This window comes from Notothenia rossii (genome assembly GCF_949606895.1).
Source record: "Notothenia rossii genome assembly, chromosome: 5".
Classification (NCBI taxonomy): Eukaryota; Metazoa; Chordata; class Actinopteri; order Perciformes; family Nototheniidae; genus Notothenia; species Notothenia rossii.
The window spans coordinates 77,233,561-77,261,403 of NC_136903.1; the positions used below are offsets into that span (position 1 = coordinate 77,233,561).

The 27,843-nt window shown below is 41.2% G+C and overlaps 1 protein-coding gene across 1 annotated transcript in view; it reads right to left on the minus strand.

Moving 5' to 3' along the window:
* megf6b (multiple EGF-like-domains 6b) overlaps nt 1-26,769 on the minus strand; it is a 56,523-nt gene extending 29,754 nt beyond the window's left edge. Inside the window, exons 1-4 of the mRNA XM_079683156.1 lie at nt 26,649-26,769; nt 25,007-25,141; nt 23,989-24,098; nt 17,352-17,456 (exon numbers count right to left, since the gene is read on the minus strand). Coding sequence (XP_079539282.1) covers nt 17,352-17,456; nt 23,989-24,098; nt 25,007-25,141; nt 26,649-26,740 — 442 coding nt within the window. The 5' untranslated portion in view covers nt 26,741-26,769. The remainder of the gene's footprint in view (nt 1-17,351; nt 17,457-23,988; nt 24,099-25,006; nt 25,142-26,648) is intronic.
* Between the last annotated feature and the right edge of the window lie 1,074 nt (nt 26,770-27,843).

Here is a 27,843-nt window from a genome sequence, read left to right on the forward strand (position 1 = left end):
ATCAAATTAAAGAGAAAGAAAATATTGAAAGAAAGCACAATGTATCCAAAGAAGTATCAACATATAGAAAGTAATACATTGAGTTGAGATAAAAGGAAATATGTAATATTTATGCATTGTCCGTTTACTTGCTGACTTTTGCACAAACCAGAAATGGCTTTTATCAATCATGCAGAACCTCCAAAACACTTCCACCGGGAGTCAAAGCTTTTCTATCTCATTTCCATCAGCTAATTATCCTGCCGAGGCTGTCATTACCCAGGCAAGATAACATCTTTCCTTCCACGTCCCAAACTACACATAATGACTTGGGTCAGACACAGGTGCTGACAGCTCACCATATACTATCATTTGAGCTGCAGAGCGTCTGCATAATGCGGAGATATGGGAATTGAGAATGAAAAGGAGTAATGAGTTCACTGCTACACAGGAGTCTCGAGACACAGCTCTACATTGACTGCATTAATACATTATGTCCACATGGGGGTCAGTCAGCATAGATTATGCTCACAGTGTAGTTTTAAACTTGATGAAACTTGGCGGTTTAACTTCTCATGCCAGCAGAAGGAATCATGGACTGAAAACCAAAAGCCATGGAGAAAATTAGGAGGGAACACTCAGTTGGCATGCCAACTTTCTCCATGTCCACAAAAGACGAGAGTCACAGAACGGAAGAAGAGAACGAACGCAGAGAAAATTGCTTGGAGAACATTTTCCCCCCGCAATTAAATGTTGGTGCTTTGCAATGCCAGGGTTTACCAGCCAATTAAACTATTTCCCTCTCAGTTTACAACATCTGGAAATGTTCACACCAACACTGATCTCTTTCAATTGCCAAACATTTAAAAAGTAAACAGCATACAATAAGCAATACAGTATAAAACAAAAGGTTGACATTTGATAAACATTTCATTTGACTATGAAACACAAACCGATGTAATACTCTGATCCTTTTTAACCAGACTAGATAAACTACAGCTGAAACTCCATTCGGATTTTGATTTGGGGACTATGTCACAAGAGCTTTATTTAACCAGTCTGTAGCTTTAGGGTGAGAGAGAGTGCCTGCCTTTTAGTACAAATCATTAGCATGCTAAAAAATATATAGTAATGGCAGCAAGTTTGAGGGAAAAGAAACAACAAAACTCAAGAAGACAAGGTAAGTGACCTTGGGTCAAGGGCAGGATAAAAGCCCCGGGGGTGATATCTGCAGTACGAGTGTGTTTGTGTTGTGTTCAGTGTGTGTTAGGACATCCTTCCCCCCTCTTCCCCCCCCGAGGCCAGACACCTGTGTGGCAGTTTGAGCAGGGGTCTGCACAGGGTCAGTGTCACGCTCATCCTTCTCCCAAACGTTCTGCCCAATAAGCAGTCAGGAATGTTGAACTGCCACAGGTCAGAAAACTAAAAGGCAACACTGGAAACTGAACGTCTACAGCGGATCAATAAAGTACCATGTTTTTATTAAGAACAGGATGTGTTTCTTCTCCTCCAATCAGGTATTGAGTTCAGCCAAAGTCGTGTTTAGAGGGCAGAAGAAACTCATTAGAGGATAACCATGCACAGGCTTTATGTTTTTAATATTAAAACAAACCTTTGTTATGTGCTTTTAGGAGGTTTTAACTGTATTAGTTTATTCTCTTCTTTTGTCTTTTCATGTGGAAAAAACACAAAAAGTTCTAAAACTCTGCCAAAACCAAAAAAAGAGAGATGCACCAGTTTATTGTGAATACAGTATGTGGTTGCAACATGGAAAGCTAAGCGACTGCTTTATGTCTTTGCTACACAACATTAACACTATGAACCATAAAAGCATTTCCTCCCAATGTTAAACTCAGTGACCTGAGTCTGGGGGTTGGAGCCGAGGCTGCACCTTCACCTGACTCCAGGGGGCTTTTCATTATGTCTGCCTCCCTCATCCATCAATCCGTCACCAAGCTGAACCTCCAGCAGAGTGATCAGACACATCTAAAGAGCGAAACAAGAGCTGTAGCCTCCTTCACAGAAGAAGAATGATGTTTTCAGATCAACCCCCTCCCCTGAACACCACATCACCAAGGTTTCTTCTGCCTGACCTGAGCCTCTGGGGGGTCGCCACGCACGTTTTTCCAAAAAGAGATCAGATGCCTCAACCTAAATAGTGTGTATGCAGCCCAGTCTATGCCCCAGGTCAGGGTTTAAAGTTCAAAGGTCAGTGTCAAACCCATGTAGAGAGAATCGCACGGGACTGTTTCACCAGGTGTTGAAGGATGGCTAACATGAGGATTCCTTTATAAAATCTTAATTTAATAATACCTTGAACATAGAGAGAAAACTTTTCTAATTTTAAGTTTAAATAATATTGATTCCTATAATTGTTCTTGCTGTCTGTACCAGTCCCAAACTCAAGTGGGTGAAAGCAATATCCACAGCAGTTTTAAAGTTGAGCTCAAGCTACAGCAGAGGGATAATGACACAAATCCTAAATCTCCTAAAAACAAGGTAACTTTGAATTTGAACAATGTCCAATAACCCGTTTAATGTACAATATTAAGTAGTACAAAAGAAACGTACTCCATCCTCCGGCAGTGGCTCAGTCAGTAGGGTCTTGGACTGTGAGCCGTAGGGTCTCCGGTTCAAGTCCCCGAACAGACCTAAATATGGAGTGTGGACTGCTACTTGGAGAGGTCCCAGTTCACCTCCTGGGCCCTGCCGTGGAGCCCTTGAGCAAGGCACCGAGCAAGGCACCGGACAACCCCCCCCCTCCCCCTCCCCCCGGGCGCTGTGCAATAGCTGCCCACTGCTCCTAGTACTAGACTCCTGTTACTAGGATGAGTTAAATGCAGAGGTCAAATTTCACTGTGTGCTCTGCATGTGTGACCATTAAAGAGGGGTTTCATCCCTCCCATTCTATTCTATTCTACTCAGCAAAAATAATATTGTCAGTATTAAAAGCCTACAATATAAAGTCTTTGTTAAAAATAGAAAGTATTTATTCTACTTTATATTTATTTGGAAGCTTGAGTTTGTGGTTTTGTATTTCATTGCAGTGCATAAAAGGGGTCCAAAACAGTGGGGGGGGGCCTTGCATGAAATCAATACTGCTCAAATCTTTCCCACAGCAAATGCCAAATATTTACTGGGTTTCACTTCTACTCACTGCACTGATCATAATGTGATCGACTTACCACCTTTCCAAAACTATTTCATAAAAGAAACCCTGGAAGTGTTTCTAATATGATATTCTAACATGAGTTTCTGTACATTCTTCTGAAAGGATAACAAACCTAGTACCCAATTGCTCAGAGCTGTTATGTCTTCATGTTTGTGAAAAATAATCACACACGTACAATATGTATTCCCCTGTAATGGACAGTCAGTTCCAAAGCAATAGGGTGGAGGATTAAAAAGAAAACTCTTCAATTCTGCAAGTTCAGCTGCAGCCATGCTCTGGGTTTACATTCCTCCGCTGGATTGTCTGACTTCCTGCGATAAGGGTGACAGCCGCTGCTCCTAGGACGGCAGACGCCAACGTCTCGCTAGACCACTGAGAGCCAACAAAAACCACCAGCTCTCTGATATCATCTTGGGGGGGGGGGGTCAAGGTCCGGAAAATTGCAGTATGCATTGAGGGATGAGGAGGGGGGCGCCGAGGATAGCACAACCTGTTTCCTTTTTTGCGCCCTGATCCAAAAGCCTGCTGGTTTGCGTTGCTAGTGTTCATTCCCTGCTGCCTCACAGCTGCTTTCATTCACCAGGTTCTAAAGAGATGGGGATTGGCTGGAGGTTTCATTCAGACGACTAACCTGCACATGTGAAAGCGGGACGGTCCATCTCACCGACCAACAAACCAACTACGTATGAACTGGAACTGACAATTTACTCTTTCACAGGAAACTCATCCTCACCTTTGACCTCCAGCATTGCCGACCATAAAATGGTTGTTTACGGATCTTTAAAAGTCAAAATTGCATTGGTTAAGACCCATTTACTTATCTCTTGCAGTAAATAAAAATGTTCAATGTTTTATTAGTATTTGGACAATTTTGACATTCTATTTTGTTTTTTAAATCCTCTTAAAGTGATTATTTTTATATTGCCTTGTTTGCCATTTATATCTTGTCTTACTGCCTTTATGTCATATGTACAGCACTATAGGTTGCCTCCTTGTTCAAAGTTGCTAAACAAATAAAATGCCTTTGAAGAGGACACGTTTCTTTAATTCAACACACAAGGCTGCCTGGCAGAAGCTCAAACAAAACAGATGAACTGGTGCTCACAAACGATATTATACATGTTATTTTATGGACCCTATAACTTATGGTTTCTTCATGGATATTCTTTCTAGAGGTAGATATCCAAATAATCGAAAAGGTATATTTTGCGATTTGGTTCAATTTGTCTATAGTAAGTAATTTAGCTCTAGGTTTAGGTATCCTTGTAAATGACTGAAAACATTGGTTGGTCAGATCCTCAGACAAGAAAGTAAACACATATCAAACTACAGGAGACAATCATTTGACAGGCTGTCAATTTATGAAGAATTTACTGACAAGAGGATGCATTTCTTTCCTTCCTTCTCATTACGGCCTCAGCTCAAGTTCAACATTGCCCCCTGCTGTTAGCTCCTGCTACGTCAACAAAAGCCCAGATGTGCAGCTGGATTAATATCAAATTGACACTATGTGATTCAGCTCTGTTCTCATTCATCATTTAACTAAAACACAGCTATAACAATATCATAATTCAAAATCAAAGAGGACCACACTTTAGCTGTAAACGTGCCTGCTCTGGTTAAACATTTTTATATCGGTTCACCGCACAGTTAACAGCAGAAAACTATGTATGCTGTATTAAGCATCCAATAATTTCCAGCCCTTAATCCAATGTGATGTCATCTCAGTGCTGGTGTTGGGTACGAGCTCCTTCCTAAAGCCCTGTAATTGTGGTCAGTGTGGCAGCTGAGTTGTTTTTAAGTGGCACTATCATTCGGACGTGGTGTGGCTTTCACGAAACCGAGTTAAAATGTGTCCCCTTAATGACAAAGCACCAAACACACACGGACCTCTGTGATGTTTATCCACTGATCTTTAAGACATTCGTACCTCCTTTCACAAACCTCTGATGTTTCCATGAAGTAATTAACAATCTGTTCTAACTTTGGAGAGAAAAGGGAGACCACCATTAGGTAAAAGGGGTATTACAGTACACACAGTTTATAGTTTGTTTTCTTTTTTTAAATACTTTTTACTAAGGCATTAAAACCAGGAGGCTTCCACACATCTCAGTGGTGAAGCGTTCTGAGCTGCTTAATCTCTAATTACTCTAAATATACTAAAATAGTACTATAGTAACACCCTCCAGCTTGTTTCTGAAGTATATCAATTAATCAAAAGAGGAAATCATGTAGAGCTGCAACGCTTAGTCAATGAAAAGATTAGTAGTTTAACAGGAATGTATTGTTTATTTTAAAGCCAAAATTATATATTTATGATGGTCCAGGTTCTCAAATGTGCAAATTAATAGCTTTTCTTGATCTTAAATTTGTGGTAAATTGAACGCAATAAACTTTTGGTTAAACAAAAAAGACATACGATGATACATCTCATTATACTAGGATACTGTAATGGGATTTATTTTTACTGCTTTGTGATTTTTATAGAACAATTTAGTTACCAATTAACAGAGAAAGTAATCTGCAGATTAATTGTTGTTGCTACGTTAAGTAAATGCTTTGCTGTTCATCATGTTTTTGCTCTTTTGACAAGTGTGTCAGCCCACTCAAGTCAGCTGTGGCGGACACTTTGCTTCAATTGAACGTTTCTCATGTGAAAATGCAGATTAGCGATATCTAAATTCTCTGCTTATCTTTTTTTTATCAACAGATGCTTTTTGTTTTTATTCACAAGGCATGTGTTGACAAGAAACTCCAGACAGGCGGCAGACTGTTGATCTGAGAGAGCACAGGGATGCTGCTGGATTATACGGCAAAAATATAAATCAAGTGATTCGTAGTCTCCGTACAGGCTATTACCCGCCCCACTGAGCCTTTGATTTTATTATTTGTTAAAGTTTTATTCATGTGAGTTATGTGCGACATCAAAGGCACAAAACTCCAGTGTTGGGTTTGTTTAGTGAACATTCTGCTCCACTGAGTCCTAAACTCCTCTAATCCCTGTTGTGATGATCCAATTCACTGCACAGCAAGGCGAGTGTGTTTCATACACACACACTTGAGTGTAGGTACTCGTGTGTGTTTATGTGTTAAAGGAAACCCCATCCTTAAGAGCCAGCTGCTTCTTACAACTGTAAGCTTTAATATCTGCACATGTCTTCACTACAGCTCCTTCATTCCCAGACACAGGCAGATCAAATCACCTCGGTAAGAGTCACAGCTCACAAGGCTTTGTCACCAGCCGTCATAAAATGGAGATCTGAGTGATGTGTACTAGTAGAGACAATCGTAAAGAGCCTGTTTTGACTGTAATCATTACATGAGAGAGAGAGCAATAAATCTCGAGAGAACTTTAAACCCTATGGAAAGTAAAAGCTTTCTGACGTCTGTCACTCATTTTTACTGTCAGTAGAAGTTACAGACATCACAAAAAAAGAAGGCCAGCTGTATGAACCAGTGCATGTCTCCAAAGTAACATTTTATGATCTACACAGCAGGAAAAAATACCTCATGGTCCTCAAGGGATTGCCCTGTGACCCTTTGCGTGTGCTCTATCTGCTCTACCTGCTCGGACCTGTCTTTCCCAACTCTGACCCCGGAGTATTGAGCGCCCGCGACAACACATGGAAGCCAGCAGGAATCCAAAAATGACTTGTTGTGGTTTCCAGCCTGTCTCCCTCTCGGTTGAATGTGAGATATGCTGCTGTGGTATGTGTGCAGCGGATGGAAATAGCTCAGAACCTTTTACCTGCGGGGCAGAAGGTGCCAGATACATCACACACTGTCACGCTCAAAGTGTACAGGGGGGAAAAAACATTGTGTTCCTGTTCATTGCTTTTCTTGTTCAAGTGTGACACTGGTTTTACAGTTGTTCAAGGTTGAAAGGAACAGCAGTCAAATAAACATCCCTCGGCTAAATCTAATTATAAGGCTCTGTTTACGGCACCTGCTCAAGCAGCAATGTGATGAGGTGGTTTATTCCTGACCTTGAATGAATTTTATTGTAGTGTTTTTATACGCAGCATGGCACAAATGTAGTGGAAAAACTCAATTGAAGCATCACACAGATGAGGCAACATACAGCAAGATATTCAAATAGTTTTCAGCACATCGAAACATAAGATGTGTACACAGTTTGGGAATCACAGATCAACAAACAATAACAATCGAGAATGTTAGTGCAGGTAAATTGAAGTCGCACTTCCATTTGAATGTTTGGAATACTTCATTTATGATTTTCCATCTGCGGATTCGGCCTTTAATGTGTGGACATATTCATTAAAGCTGCCTCGAGATGATCTTAAGGATCAATAAGGGGGGGCGATGGGCAGACATTAATGGATCGGTACTACAATAATCCTGATCAAATGCTAACCCTTTCTTTGATAAACTTTACTCTGTCTTGGCCACCTTTATGACCTCATACTACAAACTCTGATTTGGTTTTACCTTGTAGCTTTAATGTTCACATCTGTGTTTTATTAACACATTATGATTAGTTTTCCACAAATATAAAATGGTGTGGCTAAAGCAAAAAGGCAAGTTAAACCAGTCTCCACCGAGATAAGAGGCAGTAATGGGATTGAAAATATAGTCTGTTTTTTTTTTAAAAGCCTTGACATGTGAAAGGCGACTGACCCTGTCTCATTACATTTCTTTCAGATAATCATTTGCTTTTTACACCTCACGAAACATAATTTAAACGCTGTGCATTGAAGGAGAGCGCACTGTTGAGTGAACGTTCCCCAAGGCTAAGTTGCTTCCATATGGAGATAATACCCAACAGAGGAGATAATGTCGTAGGTGGAGGAGAAACAGAGATTAGAAGTTAAATGTTTTGCTCAGTTGTATACACAAGGAGCTGATAAGGAAGGAAAAAGGCAGATTTGGAAACGATAAGGATGTTTCAGTTGAGTTAAAAGGTGCAGGAGAAGAGGAGAATTGGACACCACTGGCAGATGAAGGGATCAGTCCACGCTGATTATTCCTCTAATTGTATTTTGCAAAATCTTGTCACTGCCAATTTACACAAACTAGATGCCCTCGCCCCCAGCCAGACCAGGAGCGACCTTTCATCAGGAATGCTGTAAAGAGCCTAATGAGACGGGTGGGAGCCCAGTCTCGGCACAATTACAGGAGATTAGGGTGCTCTGCAGGATGCAATGGCAGGTAGATGGGCATGGATGTACCCCACCCTTGGACTGCAACCCACTCCCTCTCATTAGAGGTGGCTTTCCTGACTTCAGAGGCCGTTCTCTCTTTTTCCCATAGTTAAACCTAAATATCTCATACTGTTTCAGGATGGGACGGCAGCCACTGTAAAGAGGAATGACGGACTTTAAGGATCTGTGCTTTTGTCTACTATAGGGAAGGCAAACATACGGAAAAGCTAACTCTTCTCTAACTTCTTCATTGTCAAAGTCACCGCTAGTTTTGTGTCAAACAAGAAAATGTGGACCAATTCATACAAAAAATGCTCCATATCACCACCGGCGGTCAAAACCTTCCCGACTGCCTTTAAATACATTTTTAAGTAAAAATAGAAAACATAAGCTGCTTTAAGACTCCTAAATGTGGTGGTTAGCTACTTGTATCTCTCTGATGGTCAACCTAATATCTCTGATTTTGGGACTGTTTGGGTAAAGCCACAAAAAAAAGAGCAATTGGCATAGTGTACTACTTTCTGCCAATTGTATAGACTAAGGGTTTAAACAATTATTGAAAAATATACAGACAAATTATTCAATAGTCATAGAATAGTTAGTTATGGTCCTATCAAATTAATTTTCACAATGAGACAGTCATAAATCTCTACTGTTTATTTCTGTGCAGCCCTCTAACTTCCCTTTACTTATCCTAGGCTTCACTCTCTTTCAGAACAGAGGTAATAAAATAAAGTATCAGAGGAGTTTAGGACAAAGAGGGGAGAATGTGTGAGAAAACCGTTGCTGGGAGCTCCTTGTTCCTCCGTCACTGCCTACATCTCTATGGCCTCCTTCCTTTCCAGCTGCTCTGGAAGTCACGCTTTGCTGCCTGCTAACAGTACTCAGAGAACAGGATTAAACCTTCAAATGGCAAAAACGAAAACATGTCAGTGGCTCCAGTCACTGAATGGTCCATTAAGAGTCCAATTTATGGATGATGGGAGGGATTGTGTTGTAAAATAAAATCTAAGAATTACCCAAACAATAGGTCAAGAATAGAAGATTGTGTCACCACCTATCTATGTTTACTGCTCTTAAAAGTGCCCTCATAACAACATTTTTCACATTCTATGTTTTTGAGGTTAGAGGCTAAGATGTCGTAAGTCTCTCAAAGAAAAGTAAAAAGGCAGACTTCAACCTGTTCACAGTCACTTCAGCTGCAGCCTGTTAAACCCATCAGAGAGAAAAAGGGAAACCCAGAGAATAATGTAGACTGCCTGTGATCCTTGTAGACATTTACTATCCCATTATTAGTCATTTGACTTTTACAAGTTTTCCTCTCCAACTTAAAAAAATGCTCTAAATGCTCTATGAGCAGATAAAACAAATGTGTTGATCGTTACACAACAGTTATATAACTTAATGCCCTGATGCCCAAAACCTTACGACCTCTCAGTGGAGGATGGACACACCAATCATGAGTGACAAACGGCTGTAGCTGGGCATCGCACAGCTTTACAAGCTCATGGATTAACACACTAATGTTTAGTTCTGGGTAGCTGACCACAGAAACAGACAATCATGTGAATTATGGTGTAAAAGTCTTTCATCTCAGCCAGCAGTTCACAGATTTTATGGACAAAAGTTTGAGAAAACAGGGAAAATGTAAGGTGTGATATTCCTGGAATCCTCTCTGTGATGAAGCTGCCAACAGTGAAAGTGGATTTAAACTCAGTCACAGCTTCTTCGTAATCGAATTGTGTTTAAGAAAATCACAACGCTATACCTGTCAATCCATACGTTTTACACTGTAGGAATTTAATAAAACATAATATGAAGCAAATAAAAATGTTATGGCTTCGCTTCCAAAGTTCTCCTCTGGCTTTGGGGTCGCGTTACTGGAATTATGTTCTGGCACGGCTTGGTACATGATACTAAAAGTAAGTTCCTGCTTTCAGGGGTTGCTGGCAGATATGCTGATCATTATTGTAAAAGCAGATGTGTTGTCGCATCAAAAGAAAAGCTACAACTAACAAAAACGTAGCCCCTATTTAACCTAAGTCTTAACATCAATCAGGAGAACAAAAAGAGGAACAACAGAGAATGCATGTTGGACAAACAAAGGTGTCCAGGCCCTCATTAGTGTTTAGAGGAGGGTGGGGGAGGGCCATTTTACAACGAGTAGTTGGAGAAGTTGGAAACAAAAAGGTGGTACAGAATCAGGGATACATCACAAAGCCAGACAATGCAGAGTAAACATTCAAATGAGCCAAGAAGCCAAATAAACGTGAGCATCAGAGCAAACTTAAAAACTACAAGTTGCTGGACGTCATTTGGGACCACCAATAACATTTCACTTGACTCTCTCAGCGAACATTTTCACGTTCGTTTTTTGTCTAGTTAACAACCACTAACTTGACCAGCATATTACACATTAACGGTATATACATAAAATATCAGAGGTTTGTAAAATACAGTGGAAAGTCAAAGAGAAGTTAGTACCTCACAAGGTACCTAAAGGTTCAGGTTGAAAGAAGCCTCAGATTACAGGTTGTTAAATGCCTGCAATGGAAATGGTCTTCACAGCTAGTTTCACATTCTTTGAGGCTGACATGGACATATTCATGTTTGGATCTCTCCCACCTGGAAACGAAACTCAGAACGACGACACAAACTTATATTGTCTTAGTGAACAAAGGATTTGATATAATATCAGCCAGACTGGCAAATTGCCACAATGGGCGTCCAATATTTACTGTGCTAAGGAAACTGTCCGGCTGTAAGGACCAGGGCATGCATGTGTGTTTCATTTTGAAGCACTTACTCGCTAAACTGCTCAGCATGGAGGTTCCATAAATGTGAAAACCCTTCAATGGGATTTATTTTTACAATGGCGAAGGTCCCAAGGCCGACATACTGAAAGCTCCTCTCTCATCACATTCCTCACCCCTAAACATGAAGGCAGCAGATACACTATATATATATACGGTTTCCTTGCTAATCAAATGACAGTCAAACTTTTACCCTTGCCAGAGTGAGTAAGCATGTGTGAAATGGTTTAACCATACGGTAAACGGATGTTCTCTTTTACAACATGGCCCAATGCAGACCTCCAGCTTTTAAAATGACAGATACCATCTGTGTCACTGCTGCTGCCTCCTGTCACTGTCAGTCTCTAAATGGCTTGACGAGAAGCCATGATGATAGAAGTTAACCTGGATTTTAAAATAGGGTTAGATGTCGCATAGCCTTCCCGCTGTTCATTACTGCTGAGTGCAGCCATGGAGGGTCGAGTCAGCTCTGAAATGGCACAGACTGGGTCCACATGCTGCCCTGACCTCTGACCTCTCTGCCCCCTGCCGTCTTTAGCGCAAGGGGAGGAACCACTGTCACGTAAATCAGTTTAGCCAAGCAATGAGTTATACTAAGGATACTTTAATCACTTCCGATCTTTGAAAAACTAGAAAAGATGAGCATGATAGTATATAAAAAAGACGTCAGTAAAGACAGAAAAGTCCAGAAGTACTTCTGATAGATGTGCTACAAATGTTTTACTTGGATTTGACATCTGGGAGGAATGAACCACCCACATTTAGTCACATTTGGCCTCAATGTGATTTAGTGGTAACCATGACTAAGATGGACTGATCCATGCACGCATTCATGACAGACGTGTAAAAGGAAAAAGAACACATGTTTTCGAGCAGGGAACATTATGCACATTCATAAAAATTCAACAGATTTTGAGCAGTAAGAGAACTCACCTCAAGGCCTGCTTTAAGGGAATGTACTTGTCTACATGTGTGATATGTGAGATGAGGGTGACAAAAGGCAGGCTACAGCAGGCCACTGAACTGTTAGTCTGAGGAAAGACAACTATTTAACTTAAAGTTATTGCAGAGCAGGGTAGCTATTAGAGAAGGAACTGCAAAGAGCAGCATCTGAAATCACCCTAGTTGACTGCAAATACACTCATCCCTGTATTAAGACAATCTGAAGCACTTACTTTCCAGACAGATGCAACTTGTTGGAAAGCTCTTAAACTCAACAAAGACAGACAGTGAAAGACAGACAGAAGCACTAAGAAAGAAAGCAAGATATCAGATGTGAGTGTTCGGAGGAGACCCGTGTACCTTTAAAATATTTCCACCGCTATCTTTATCTCACACTGAGTTCTTGACCTGGTTCAAGTCTGTGCACTTCAAACATTTTGTTCAAGTCAATTGTCTTTTAACGAGGCAATTCATTCCAAAAATAGCTCCAGGGCTGCTGTCCTGACCTTTCAACCACACTAACAAGCACACAACTTCCCAATGCAGCTAGGATAGAACCAGAAACTCCAGGATACTTAGAATGTGTGCTGAAAAAGTGTAACTTAAGTATAGCACTTGAGTTAATGTACTTATTTACTTTCCAGCTATGTTATTATGTCATTTTAACCCAGGTGATCAGACATCATAAAACATCTTAATCAAAGGTTTATAAACGTTATGAGAAATCCCCTCAGACATTATCGTTATCATTCCTACATCTTCTTCAGAGTGTGTTCCTCCTGTGCCATTTCTCAGCCCCTTGGCCACCAGACTGTTGAAGAGTGGCGTTATGCACTGATTGGCTCAAAAATAAATAACTGAGCTCATTAACAAGGGCTTTGGTCAACTGTTTATAAACTAAAGAAATACTTTTTATTCATTACTTGGGGAGCCCATTTGCATACAGAACATTTTCCATAGCTGCCATTAAGGGGCTGTAAGAACATGTTATAAAATAGGATCTGCTTAAATATTCATGGGCTGTGATTTGTCATTTTAAGAAGAACGCAAAACACACGTTTGAAAATGTCCAGCAAAACATCAATAGCCCTTGTTTTACGAGATATAAGCTATACAAATGGAAGCGTTACTTAGAAGCTGAATGAGACCATAATCTTGGTGAATAAATGCAAGTAACTTTCTAGATGGATGATATACCAGAAATCTTCAAACACAACATGGCTGTGGCTTAGCTTCAGAGCTCGCTTTGAAGCAAACATTACAGAATGAAGATAATGAAGATAGCCATCAGCGAGGGTCTGTCCTGAGTGATGTCTAGAACAAGCGGGTCCTGCTGGCATTGCGGTGACCCCAAACCCAGCCAAGATATGAGCTTACGGTTCAGAAATGATTTGCAAAGAACGAATAAATGAGGCCATTACCGTAACAGAGAAAGGGCTCCTTTTATGGTACGGGATCAACAATACCAAAGGCCTAAGAAACACATGTGGGGAAAGGAACAAGAGCATTTTCTCATATCTAGTTACACCATTTTGGACACATTTTTCCCTCTGCTATCAGGATTTAACTTTGATATCAAATTTCCATATTCCTCCTTTGTGTATCCATTTAAACAAACTCTTAGAAAGTTATTACACAATCCATCAGTTTTATGTTTTTGAGATAACTTTCTTTTTACCTTTCACCCCAGACTCGAGACATGAGGTAGCTTTAAAATATTTTAAGATTCTTTAGCTAAGGCGGTAAAGTTTGATGTTACGATAAGTGCCAGCTTTTTTCTGTTCGTTTGTCTGTCTGTTTGTCTGTGGCTGAGCCCAGATGTCAGCTGGTATGGAGACATCTGCCCTGCCAGAGGTCTAAAAGCCTTGGAAGCTCTTGATCCCAGAGGATACCAATTGTCTGCTGATGACAGGCTGGATACTGAGTGCATCAGGCACCGAGTGACAACATCCCACTGGATATATTCAAGACAAAGAGTTTTAAAAGAGCATGAACAATAGGAAAACCTAATTTGCACATGGACCTTGCAACACGAACATGTAAGATACAGGAGTATTTCTCTGCTTTATGTAAAATTATCAACTAATAAGAAAAAATGTAAAATAAAGTTCAGGAATAAATATCCCAAAAAGATGTGATTGGAAAGATAGCGACTTAGCAACAACCCACTAACCATCATTATCATTTGATTTGAATGTTGCTACTTTCCTAATTGGTTCAATGGAGTACATGACACCTCCTTTTTCTAACTAATCACAGCCAACTTCAAACAGGCTTCAAACAGATTGAGCATTTTGGTTTTGTAACCAACTAAATATTTTGTAGAAATTAGATATATACAACCTTGAAATTATCAAGGTATTAGGCGGAGGTAGGTGAGCCTTCGACATTAATGTGAAATGGTGTCTTTGAAATGACTACAAAAGCCTTTGAGCACCGATCATTGCTTAACCAAAGCACAAAAACAGTAATTATGTCTTTCACATGACTGAACCTCAATTCTACTAAAAAGTAAAACAGATGAGAGCTTCAGATAACTTCTGAGAGCAAGGAACTAATAGTCCCCTTTGGAAGACATAAACACACAATTAGCTGTACACAAATAGGGGGTAACCACATCAAAAGCGCTCAAAGGGAATATTAAACCTAACGTCTGCAGAGGAATGCTAACACTGCCTTCTAAAGTGATTAAATGATGAGTGAATCTTTGCTCCACGCAGTCATCCTCAGCCACATCCTCCACTGCGGTTTCAGCTTTTACGTAAACAAGAGAACAAGCAGTGACTGACAGTTGTGAGCGGCATGTGGACCGCAGCAGAATTAAAGCAGCAGCCTGTGTGAGCCGCTAGCTCTCATCTACACCACAAGGTTATTTATCTGGGTCTCAACAAAGTGGTCTTTATCTGACCACCCCAGAGTGTTCTTTGTAATAGCCGCACTATATATCAGAGCCGTCACTCAGTTAAAAGAGTAATTCATTAGAGTTGTTGTTATTGCTGTTTCTCCAATGAGCCACTTTGTACTAAGCCTGTAGCTTACTCCCTTTGCCCTCAGGACTCTTGACACTGAAGTGACCTGCATTTGGCACATGCAGGACCTCTAGAAAGGGACAGCTGTGAGTCTGTTCCTGCCTGTGTCTGACTCCTTTAGTCCCGAGTGTTATCCCGGTCAGGCGGAGTCACTAACAGCCCCACACCCTTAATCCAGGAGCCCTTTCTGTGCCCATCACAGGCAATATATCTGCCAGATAGTTTACGGACTGATAGCCTCCAATAGAGGGAGGATCAGGGTGTGGGGGTCTACTGCGCTCTTTCTATCCACATTGGCCCCTAGGTGCCCATTGATGACAGCTATCATTCACAATGCAGAACAATGCTGGCAGATCTCAATGTGTGGAAAAGGAGGTGGGGGCAGTGGATGACGGCACTGATATCAAACTGTGAAGCTCAGCGGCTGCCTGGAAGCACAACTGAAGGGGACCAGAACTTATAGCATTGGAAGATATTTGAGTGTAGGGCTGCAACTAACATTGTTTTTTACTGACACCCAACTCAAAGATTTTCTGTTACTGTGCAGCAAAGACACCATAACATAGTCACAATTAAGAAACGGAAATCAATGTACTTTTTTTTTAAACGCTGAAACTTATCAATCTATTTGACTGATACATATTCATCTGCTGATAGTTCAGAGTTTTAAAGACTCATTATTACCATAATAAAATAATCTATTTCAACAATTGATACAAAATAATGACTTTTTTCTTGTCAAGAAACATCAGAAAGATGTACAGAGTCTCAAGGCGACTTTGTTTACATGTTGAATTTCCTGTAAATCTATACTCCGAATTTAGCATGAATGCTCCGCAACATCAGATTCCACAGGTGGCTTCAATCTGTTCAAAGAGGTCTAAAAGGCCCTTCAGCTTAAAATCGACAGTTTAAAGCAGCGCCTCAATGGGCATGTGTGTTCATGAATCCACTGTCCTTATGATTAACTATTTTTATTCAAGCATGAAGTAATCAGAAGTAAGCCAGGTCAGTCCACAGAGAGCTCTGATCATATAGATGGGCTGTCAGTGCTGCAAATCCTGAGGCTTGATTATAACTCCTATAATAACCAAAGAGGCGCTGAAGGTATAGCTAAACGGTGTCATGAAGCTCCATCTGTTGAGAACTCTTACTGAGAAAATCACGTGCGTATGAATAAGTAAGTGATAAACTTGGAGCTCCTAGCCAAAGAGCGTAAAGCTACACAGACCATCGTAAAAAAAGCAGACGATGATTTTCATTTGTCAAAGCAGCTTGAACTTGTGCAACATGTCTCTAGAGGGCCTGTTTCAAAAAGGGGAAGAGATGGACAATTCTGGTAAAAAAACAAAAGTTGACGCTAAGAGGAATTTCCTGTCGTGTGGTTTTATCAGAAAAACAACGGAGTCCTCCACTGTTTTACTTCAACAGCTCAAATTCAACAATGGAGTTGCTGATAAAATACTTGGCTTGTGGTGAAGGAGCCAACTGCTGATGTGTGGAGATTCTCATTCACTCACACATAGAGAAAGGCGACCACTCAAACAGAGTTCAGTGGGGAGCTGACTGAAACGGATAAGAGTTGTAGGCTCCAGCCAAGAGGCTAAAAGGTGTTTTATTCAAATGACAGGCTGCTATCAGTTTCAGTCTGTAGAGGGTTTTTATGACTTTTAATTTCACTGTAACTGCATCCACTGACAATGATGAAATATGGACAAAAAGTAGCTAAACAATGTTGCGGTGTGTGAAAGTTTCTAAATCAATGGCTCGAGAATTTCCGACAAAGGGGCAAAGAAGAGGAACAACAAAGAAATGGAGCACAAACAAATATGAGAAGAAATAAAGAAAATGTGATACTTAAAGGTGGGGTAGGTAATTTTGGAGAAACCAGCTCGAGTGCGCTAGAATTTGAAAATACACAGCCGGAGCAAATCTGCCACTTCCTTACAGAGCCCCTCCTCCAATACACACGAACGCGCACACATGACCAATGAGGGCACGTGATAAGTTTGTGCACAGAGAAGGCTGACAGGCAGGGCAGCTAGAATGATTGGTTGTGCTTTTTACAGTACTACGGCTTCCACAGATGACATTTTTTAATAGATTTTTTGTCAAAGCACTTCAGATATTCATTGCTATCGGGATGTTAAGAGCATTCCATGGAATATAACAAAAAGTGTATCTCGAGCCGGTTTCTCAAACTTACCTACCCCACCTTTAAAGTAAAACATCTAGTAAGGATGTTTCTACTCACCATACTGGCAGCTGGGCCCGTTGAACCCTGCGAGACAGTCACAAAGCTGCGTGGACCCCTTCCGACAGTGGCCCCCGTTGAAGCACACACCGTAGCTACACACCGCTGCAGAGAAAGACAAAAAGAAAACAGTGTGTGAAGCAGAGACACCTGGCTGACGAGATGTCAACATCTTCAGATTCAAATGCTGACCTCTTTCTATCAAAACCTTATCATCGGCCTGTTCGCTCCTGACTAAACAGGAACCTTGATTCTCTTCCATTCACACTAACCAATGTGAGAGGAATCCACCACTTGGCTCTCTTTGAGCAGAAGCGCAGGCTTTTGGCCAAGTCAAAGACATTTCTAAACTCCTTTTTACAGAATGTAAAAGTGTTTGACACAAGCAGAGGGCTTCTGCTTGTATAACTTTAAATAAGGAAAGCAACCTTTCCCTGCATGTTACCCGAGAATGACCTCGATTGAATAACTATGATCATAGTCGCAAACAGTGATCATACAGATGTTCATGGGATCAAATCAGCGAGTCACAGGGTGAGTGTTGCTCATCGGTCTCCTGAAGCCCGAGGCCCTTTGTCCATAAATCCTTCTAAGTCAAACTACTCGCCCTCGTTAAGAAATTCAAAGAATCTAGGAAATATAGGTACCTCAAATTCCCAAAACCAGGACAACATTAACATGAATCATGACAATACTTCACTACAAGTATGGGTACATGCTGAAGTCTCCCAGCCTGTGTGTATCTCATGTGCGTTGAGGCTAATATCCCTGTGAAGTAAGACACAGCTGTTTGAGCCAGGCCTGTTGTTTGCACTCTCCTGAGCAGAGTACAGTGCTTAGTGATGACAGGTAGAGAGGATTGATGTCCATCATTGCTTTCCCCTACTAGCAACATGTTGACACTTTGGGAGTGAAAAACACGGTCCAGCTAATCATAAGAGGAATTTAAATGCCAACCCTTCCCTCAGAGGATTGTGAAGAAACCCTCTGAATGCCAGTTGAACTGTGGGGCTCCTGCCAGATATGCATTTTTCTTCCCATCTAATCCAACCAGAGGCGGCATGACCAATCATCACACCAGGCACTGGCGGCTCTGTTGCCATTGATCATCCATTTATGGTCATAGTGATGGTATCAATGTGCAGCTCAAACAGAAACAAAGTAGATTTAGTCTAATCCCTGTTCTTAGTGTTGCTGCGTTTCTTGCTGTTACAGTAGCACTTGAAACGTGTGTCTGAGTTGTCTGTATAGCGGCAGCCCGTTTAATGTTTTTATCCTTTGTATTCATGGGAAATGATGAAGGCCATTTTTCAGGGATTTCCGACATTGGATGGACTTGATTAACTTATTTGTATTAAGTATGAGTGGTGGCCCTAATGATATACAAATATGTATACTTTAGATATTTTACCAGAGGTTCACCTAAAAGTTCAGATGAGGAAATGAAAAGATTTATTGACTATGAAAATAAAAGTTGTGTAAAGTCCAGCTTTAGCCGTATCATAATAACCCCAGATGAGTTATAGTAATTTCATCCAGTAGATTTACAGGGCTCCTTTGAGACCAGCACTCAGTCTAAACATCCGCCTGCCATCTGGCTCCATCCTCAGACACCTGCTCAACAGTTGGACCATCCAGGGAGACTACAACAAATAACTCCCCCACAAACGCTATATTGTAAACACACACACAACTTAAAAGAGACACACTTAGAGACTATCTCTCTCTTTTCACTGAAAAAAAAGACCCAAAAAAACCATCAGATTCAATAAAGTGCTACAAATGACAGTCAAATACATCCATGTGCTTGACCCTTATTAGACCAAAGTCTCACCCTATTAGTGAAGCCGCTGAAATCCTACCCCAACAGGAAGCCGACTGCTAATCTGCCCATGATGACTTCCAGCTCTTCAAGACTGTGTGGCTACAGGAGCAATGATACTGTATAGTATACTGTAGAGTCAACATACAGCTACATAACTATCCCCGCTTCTGTGATTAGCTAATGTGAGGGAATTTCGGTGTGGTGACAGCTACAGATGACAGACAAGCAGAAAAAAGCATCCTCGTGGTCAGGTTTGATTGCAAAAAGATCCAGATTCTTCAGGACAATTATATTACCACCAGCTGTGAGGGATTAAGTTAATGAGACGTGTCCAAATTGTGGTAAAAAAGCTTTAAATGAACTTAATTACTAGAAACAAAGGAAAAGGTCAGTTGTCTCTAAGAGTCACTACAGGGGCATGGCTAAGCGACAACAAGAGGAATGTACATTCTCCCTCCTAAGATGTGAGACACTGGATTTTTGGCAGCCAACCAGTGCATTTTTGGGCCGCCCCCATCCTAAGCCCCTGCTTAATCTTCCCTGAAATAATTTCTTAATGTGGCATGCAGCGTGGCATAAAACTCACTCTCATCGGTGGCTGTGAATGCCTCCACTCCATTACAAAGACACCTTCTCTCAGAGGATTAGAAGCCCCCACCAAAAGAAGAGACAGAAAGAGCAGGGGTCAGCGACTCGTGCCGAGAAACTGAAAACCAACGAGCAGGTGTCACCCTTACAGTTTCTAAAGGGGATGACCAAATCAGCACACAGTGTTTGTTTAGGCTTCATCAGTCTGTTTAACCCCCACCGTGCGACTTAGAGGGAGACCACATTTAGGGCACTTCACGGACACAAAGGCCTCAACTCGACTCCGCTGGTGCCATAATTGGTATGCTTGGTGCCGAGCACTGTATTTTGAGGCAACAAATCATTTTTTTGCTGCGCTGAGGAATGTGTCATTTCAAAGAGTTTTTGGGAAAACCAGGCCCAGCTATGTCAGATAATCTTTGATCTGGTTCTTGGAGAGACGTTAAATACCATTTGAACTAGACTTTAGGTCGGTTTGACAAAGCAGGCACAATAATGCTAAGGAAAAAATCATTTTGTAAGCAAGACAGTGCAATTAGAATAACTGGGGTATTTGCTGCACCCTACATCATACAGACTTTCTATATTATACGCACTCCTGTCAAAAGATGGTGTGAATGAGAATATTGACATTCAGTTACAACACAAAGAGTAGGCACGATCAAAAACACCTGTCACATGGTCAGCATTTGGCCCACCGCATTGTAATTTCATGCCCTTTTTCCAGTTCTAATGCAACAAAGATGCGGTTCAGACATGATTTTGCCATGTGTGTCACTCAGACCAAACAGGAAACACATTACACTAATTTGTCAAACAAGAATCTTGTTCATACTTCGTACAAACTGGCAAGCCTGATTATTTCTGCACAGCTTCAATTACCATCCTGCATTACACAATTACATATTCAACTGAGCAGCATCGTCATGTGATTTCTTTGAGTCTGTGTCTACTTCTTGTTTGAGGACTTTGACAAGTGTTTCTCACCAGATTCATACTAGAATAAGTCTTATTCCTCAATATGTTAACAAGTTATTCCAGCTTGAATCAGCAGACCTCGAGTTGTCAAACGTTTTTTTTTTCTCTGAGCTTAATATATAACAGCAGTTTCCCTCCAAAACGTATTCGTTTTTTCAGTATTCTGTTGACCTTACAACCTCTGCTGCAAGTTACTCATTAAATCAAAAGGAATATCTCATCATAACCAGGGGCAATTGTTGTGATGACATTTAAACTACACAACTGTTTTGCCTTGTAATGCAACATGTTGTGTCTAAGTTGTCTAAGTCTTTCTGAGCTCAGCTAAGTTTGAAGCAGTCCTCTCCACTGCTGACATAGTTGTCGCACGCACACACACGCACACAAACACACACAGACCACCCATGGATAAGACATAAGACCATTTCCTATTCCCTGGCTACTGGGCCTATTTCACTAGTAGCTACCTTTGCCAGCCGGCTCCCGCAACAAAAGGAGGCCAGTTCCTATTCAGTGGTTAACGAGGAAGACAAACCGGAGGAGCTATTGTCCCCGCTCCTCAGGCCCTGTCAAAAAGCTTATTGTTGCCGTCAATCAACATAATTGCTCGTTTCCAATCCCGCCTAACCCCGTCCATCCTCACCCGGCCCGTGGCTACTTGCTGAGGTAGAATGTTTAACACACTGATTGAGTGGTCCTCCAAACGTTTGAGAGGAGGAAGTCGCCATCACAGAGTCAAGAGATCTTCACCTTCAGGAGAACAAGATAGTCATCAAGCCAATTTGAGCCCTTACAAAACACACAAAAGTCGCCTTGGTTGCACTTGGGGGTTTTGAAATGGCTGACTTTTTGTAGACAATAAATCATTAAATGTGTCGTAAAAACTAAAAATAGATCTTAAATAGAACAGCAAATAATCTACAACTATTTGGATAATTGATAAAGCAAAGGATGTCAACCATTATCTGATTCCAGTGCATTATTTGGGTAATAAGCTGTAAACATCAAAACTTGGGAACAAATACTTCAGATTTGCAACTCGCTCAAAAACTCTATTGACGCTATTTTGTAAATGTAAAACTCATAAACCTAATGATAATAGCCTGAAACAAAAATAGGCTATAGGGAAAACAAGTGGGAGGGGGTCAAGATAGCGAAATCAATTGTGAAAATGACCAGACATGCTGTGCAGTGGAATATTATTTTTCCAAATATGTGGCTAATTATGCTAAGAAAAAACATACACAAAGATTGTGACAGGATGTCAACATCGGTTCAATGGGTGGATATTGAGGCAGAGAAGAAACACAGGTGAAATAAAGGAAGGGCAAACTACTCAACTTGCAGCCCCAGTGTGTGTTGTAAAAACATTATTAGAGCCTCCACTCTGCTCTACTCCCTCACAATACCCAGAAGTAATCCGGCTAATTACCTTACACTGACATTTTATTAGGGAACACACACAGAGAGAAAAAGAGGGTCAACACAACGCAGTGAGAGAGCTGAGGAGTGCCAGACACTAAATCACTATCTCAAACACAAAGCATTCCCATCTCGCGCAATCTTCTGCTCTTTTCAGGGTTTTCAGAGGATTTGCTAAAGCTGTACATTTTACAGAGCAGATTTTTCCTTTTGGATGTTGAAGGCGCTGTTGAAAACAGCTCCACAGATTGCATTGTGCTGACTGAGGTACAGTACCGATAGTGCATAGCAAAGTGCGCAGGAGTCAGAGAGCGAGGATTGTGGTGTGAGCTTCCTTTTATCCTGGTTCAATGGCTCAGAGAAAAGGGTGATTAGTTTGTCCCATCTCAAAGTGCTGCCACGTCTTTAGTTACAGAGATAAAAGCCCTGCCTCATGTCGAAGAGAGCCGCCATTGTCACGCAAAAAGAAACAAAACACCCCGTCTAATTTAGTGAGGGGAAACACTGGGCATCCCTTAAGAATGTATCTTGGAGACATTTCTCTATAAATGTTTTAAAACAAAGCCTCTGTAATTATTCTTTGTATCATTTAATACTACTATAACCTTTCTCCCTGCAAACAATGAGCTCTTTGAAGAGAGCACAGATGCCATAATAACACACCGATGACAGGCACATCCAGGAGATCTTCTCTCGCTCTACATCAGGTCAGAGGGCTATCCCAGACAGTAATGTGCCTGTACCGGGGGTTTCAGTGCTAGAAACTATGCGCACGGGTCAGTTTGAGGTACGGCCACAAGAGCAAGGAAGTGGGAACTTTCTTGTCTGTCAACCGGACAGGGGGACAAACTGTTTACAGGAAGGCTTTGCCAAGGGTCTGTCTATGGTATGCAGGCTATGTGCTCTGGATCACTGGCTGTAAAATCCCATCAAAGGAGGCTTCTTGGTCTCAGCGGTGTGAAGCTAAGCTTATCCGCAAGGAGATGAGCTTCTGGCAGCCCCTCTGTGGCCAACAGTTCTATCTTTCCATACATGGACCCGGGGACTTAGAGGGGAGATTCATACTTGTTTGACTTTGTTTTACCTTTTATGTTTGTGCATAGCAGGTGGTTTCTCCACCATAAGTTGATAGGTATTTTTTGGGGGCTCTTGACCTTAATCGGTAGGGTTAAATATTGGATGGGATTGTCTGTTTTTATGCCCATAATGCATTCCTCTGACCTACACCGCCATGTCACACCTCCGAATGAGTAAGGTGGCATGACTATATGGATGAGGGCCAAGATTTAAACATGGGACCACAGCTAGTACAGGAATGTTGCCATTTGGAGCTTAAATGTTTGCTTTAAAAAAATGCTTAAATGGTCAAGTATAAGCTTGACTGGCTATCTGTCGTAGAATTACCGGAGAACTACAGAGCAACAGCCCAAACCAGGACCGTAATGTTTTTTTTGGTAAGGGTAGAGAAGGTAATACTATGCAAGCCTCATTTGAGAGCGAATGTCAACACTGTCAACACTTGAGATTTTTTTCCCACCGTCCACAACCAAACCTTGTGGGATAAGTAGAGTGGACATGGCGCTGACTGATAACATCTGTTAAGGAGTCTGGATGGGCAAAGCATCTCTTAACCTTTTTGACCTTTTTCTGAAAACCTTTCATTCAGATCACTGTGCCAAAGGGTGAGGCACCACACCTCCTGCTGAGTCAGGAAAAGACAAATTGTCTTTAAGTATACAGTACATACTATCCTGCAAAAACCTGATAAATGGGATGGTTCTTTTTCACTTAGGGGAATAAAGTAACAATAATCTAGATACTTACGATACAGACAACCAGCTTCTCCATTAAGTTGAGACCATCCGGGGCAACACTTGTAGACAGTCTGATAATCCTGTCTGTACACTTGTCTGTAAGCAGTGTAGTACGCTGTCCTGTTGATGTGAAAAACATCAAGTTAAAAACAGCAAGTTATAAATTAAACAATAAAAACAGGCAGAGTTTTTGTATTACTTCAATGTGAAACTGTAGTGTGTGGGTGACATGCATAACATTACTTGGCACATATCATTTGTGATGTTTAGGTGGTTAAATACCTTGGGATAAGGATAAACAAAAATGTAATCTGATCAAAAGACTGCTTATGCTTAAAGTAACATGCAGTACAACATTCAGCAAACATTTTCCCAGACTTTTAAGGCGCCATTTTATTAAAGTGTAACTGGCAGACCCAATTTCAGAGAATGGTGCCAACCCTGTACTTTAGGACCCTTCTCATTGCACCACAGTCATTACGCATGGTGGAAACACTTTTTGTTTACAGCGAGTAATTGTGGCCTATGCTGCCTTCAAAGCAGCCTTCGACTCTTGTAACAAGGTAAAAAATACTGTGAAAGCGAGCGTGAGCAGCAAAGTGAGAAACTCTTGAAACAGAGAGAGGCTGAAATGTAAGCATTAGAACTCTCCTTCAAAGGAATGTTTTCCGCAAATATGCCTGTGTGTTAAAAAGCTGCTCAACCCAATGAAGTGGGGTTACACCTTGCACTTTCCTGTAAGAGAGGTTAAAAAGCTGTGATTACAGAACAAGAGTGAGAAAGATCTAGGAGGTCAGGGAGCTCCTCCTGTTTGATATTGTCTGGTGAAGGGGGGGTTAAATGAAGGACCATGCCCTGTCTGATGAATTATTTTGGTTGCATGACTCAGGAAGACATAATTAATGCTTTGCTCAAGCCAAAGCTTAATCAGCAAGGCACTCACTTCCCCTGCAGGTGAAGATGGGAGTGTTTGTTTGAGGTTTCGACTACGAAGAAAAAGGAGACGACAAATGAGGTGTATTACTCACCTTCTCTCATATCCCATACACCATGACTGTCCCACACAGCCTTGCTTCCACACTTTAACCATGCGTGTGAAGGCCTGCACACACGGCTGCCTCTGGGCGACCAGCGTCACCTCCCTCTCAAGACACACATTGGGCCTGAAACAAAAACAGTGGTATAAATACTTACTGTAAGGTGTTAAAAGGATTTTTACGGATGCATGGATGACAGGAGGGGAATATATGATTGCCATAAGAAATGTTGCAAAAAAATAGATGCACATAGTTTGCATAAGTATTTTTTCTAGGTGACGACGTAATGCCTGTGAGGGATTTAACTGTTCTGGGGTGTAAGGCTGCATATAATGTCTGGTTTTGGTATTTTTTTAAGACTTAAGGGGATTTCCTCAACCATTCCCTTTCAGGACGCTAACTACAAGATACTACCTGTAGTTCAACCCAAACCTCAGTACACAAAATGTGTTACATGAAAGTCTTTTAGAGGGTGGCATTAGCATCAAAGTGGAATGCATTAATTTTACATCTTCTACTTCAAATGGGAAAAGCAACAAAAACAAATCATACCCAGACAAGATCAAACCTTTTAAGATGTAAGCCAGATTTGCTCAAAAACCAAAGCATATGATGTACAATCCCTGTACCACTTCAACAGAAAATATTTTTGGGAAAAATGTAAATAAAAAAAAGCCATCATTTTGAAGACAATTAACTTAAGATATTAGTGTTTTTAGTGGACATATGGTAGATAGTGCATGTTTTCACTTGTATGTACGAGGCTGAATGTCAGCAGAAACGGCAGACAGTTAACAATTTCACCCCCAGGTAAAACACGATAAGCCTTCCAAGTGTGATGTTTTGTCCTTCCTACACAAAGTCTGTCTGGGTTCACGGGCAGACCTGCCACTGATGTCTTTCACACCATTTTGCTTTGGTGTGAAATACCTTTTCAACAAAACAAAAAAGTGCAACGTGATCTTTAAAACATTTACTCTTTTGGTAACTCTCCAAGGACCAACAGGTAGGTCTGAAATATGGATATCGTCAGGAATCTTAAGACAACATCGAGCTGCTAATCTCAAACGAAAGTAATCACTAGCACCTCCAGTTTTACATTATGCAGTAATTGCATATGAAAGACCGTATTGTTATTGGCAGCATGTAACCCACAAAATCCTGTCCCATATATTTCAGGCTCTTTCTTTATTTTGGGGTTTAAAATACCCGTTATAATTGTGTGTCTCTTTACTTTGAGGGGCTTCAAACTAACTCTGACAGAGTTAGGAATGCAGTTCAGGCAATTCAAATGGGGCTAATGTATAATAATTTAAATTAAAGTAAGATGGTGCATGGAAGCCAATGAAGACCATTATGAAAGTGCACAACAGTTAAATGAATCATTCAGCATCTACAAAATAGATCTGTCTTTCAGCTGCTGTTTGGTATAGCAAGAATCTAAACATGCCTCTGGTTGTGTTTGCATGTGCAGGTGAACTAGCAGTTTTATCACAGTCAAACTTCAAAGGGAATATGAGGCTGCAAAAATATCTCAGAAAAGATGAAAGGTAAATCCCTAAATAATATGTCCCCTAAAATAACAGTAAGGTCAATAGCCCATAAACAACAAAACAGAGAAACGCTTACTCACATATAGGACTGAAGGTTGTTGGCGATGCCATAACGCAATGCACGAGCCTCTAAAATAAATAATATGAATAAAGAAAAACAAACACTATCCATGTTTATTCTTCTTGGATTAGAGTTTAAAGGAATATGACGTACACGCAGACGTATTCATGAGTATAACTCAATTTAACCATATAAAAAAGTAACCTAATAAATAACTGAATAAAAAGAAGACTCAATAGGCGCGTAAAACTTCCTCCGCGTGGAAATAATCAGCGCTTTCCATAAATGACCGTTCCATCACATGGAGTGTGTGTTCTTCCTCTCCGCCGGTGTGTCACTGACTGCAACCGGCAGCTCACCTACGCTTCGTCACTGCAGATGTCAGACTGACGGTCAAAAAGTTGTGGAGGCTGAGCGCTTTCTGCCTCCCTCCATTCACTTTGTAATGATGTTTGGAGGGGGGGATGGAGTGGGTTTCATTTATTATGCAGAGCTTCTGAAACACACACAGACACAAGTGCACTCACAAACGGAGGGTTCAGGCTCGATTAAGAGACTTTAACTTCGCATCAAACTTTTCTCTTCGCTTTTTCTCGTGTTCACTTAAAGGTTGTTGCAATATTGTTTTAAAAAACGGCACAAAAACGCCTGAATATTTCCATTTAGACATGTGCTGGTCTGACAATATTTACGTTTTACTTAAGAATCTATTAATGCCAATATTCAATCCTTCCAGCAATATGGCGTTTTTCTAGTTTCACTTTCGCCTATTGACGTTGGCAAAGTTCGTGCAGCTTTAAAACGAGCGCTTGCAGAGTTATGTGCGCGCGTTTAGGGACCCATGACGCAGAGCAAAGAAGCAACTGCAGGAGGGGAAGTGAAACCACTCACGCTAGGTATGGACTTTGGGAAAACTGAGTGATATACTATCTCCCACGGAACAACAGAGGATGTTTGGGGTTGAGTCTGAAGCAGTCCCTCTTCAGGGCAAACAGCAGTGCGGTCACAGGGTCAACCGCCGGGACCGACTGCTGCTCTGCAAACAAAGCTTTCAATGCACACATGTGTGTTCATGACCCCAAAGAGTCCAGGGTCACTGCTGTCCGAGCAGCCTCCGAGGGTCGAGCTGCACAGCATGTCTGAATTAGATCAGTCATCAGACATATCAGAGCTCATCAAAGACATGTGGGGACAGACAACTGGAGTGTTTTTTA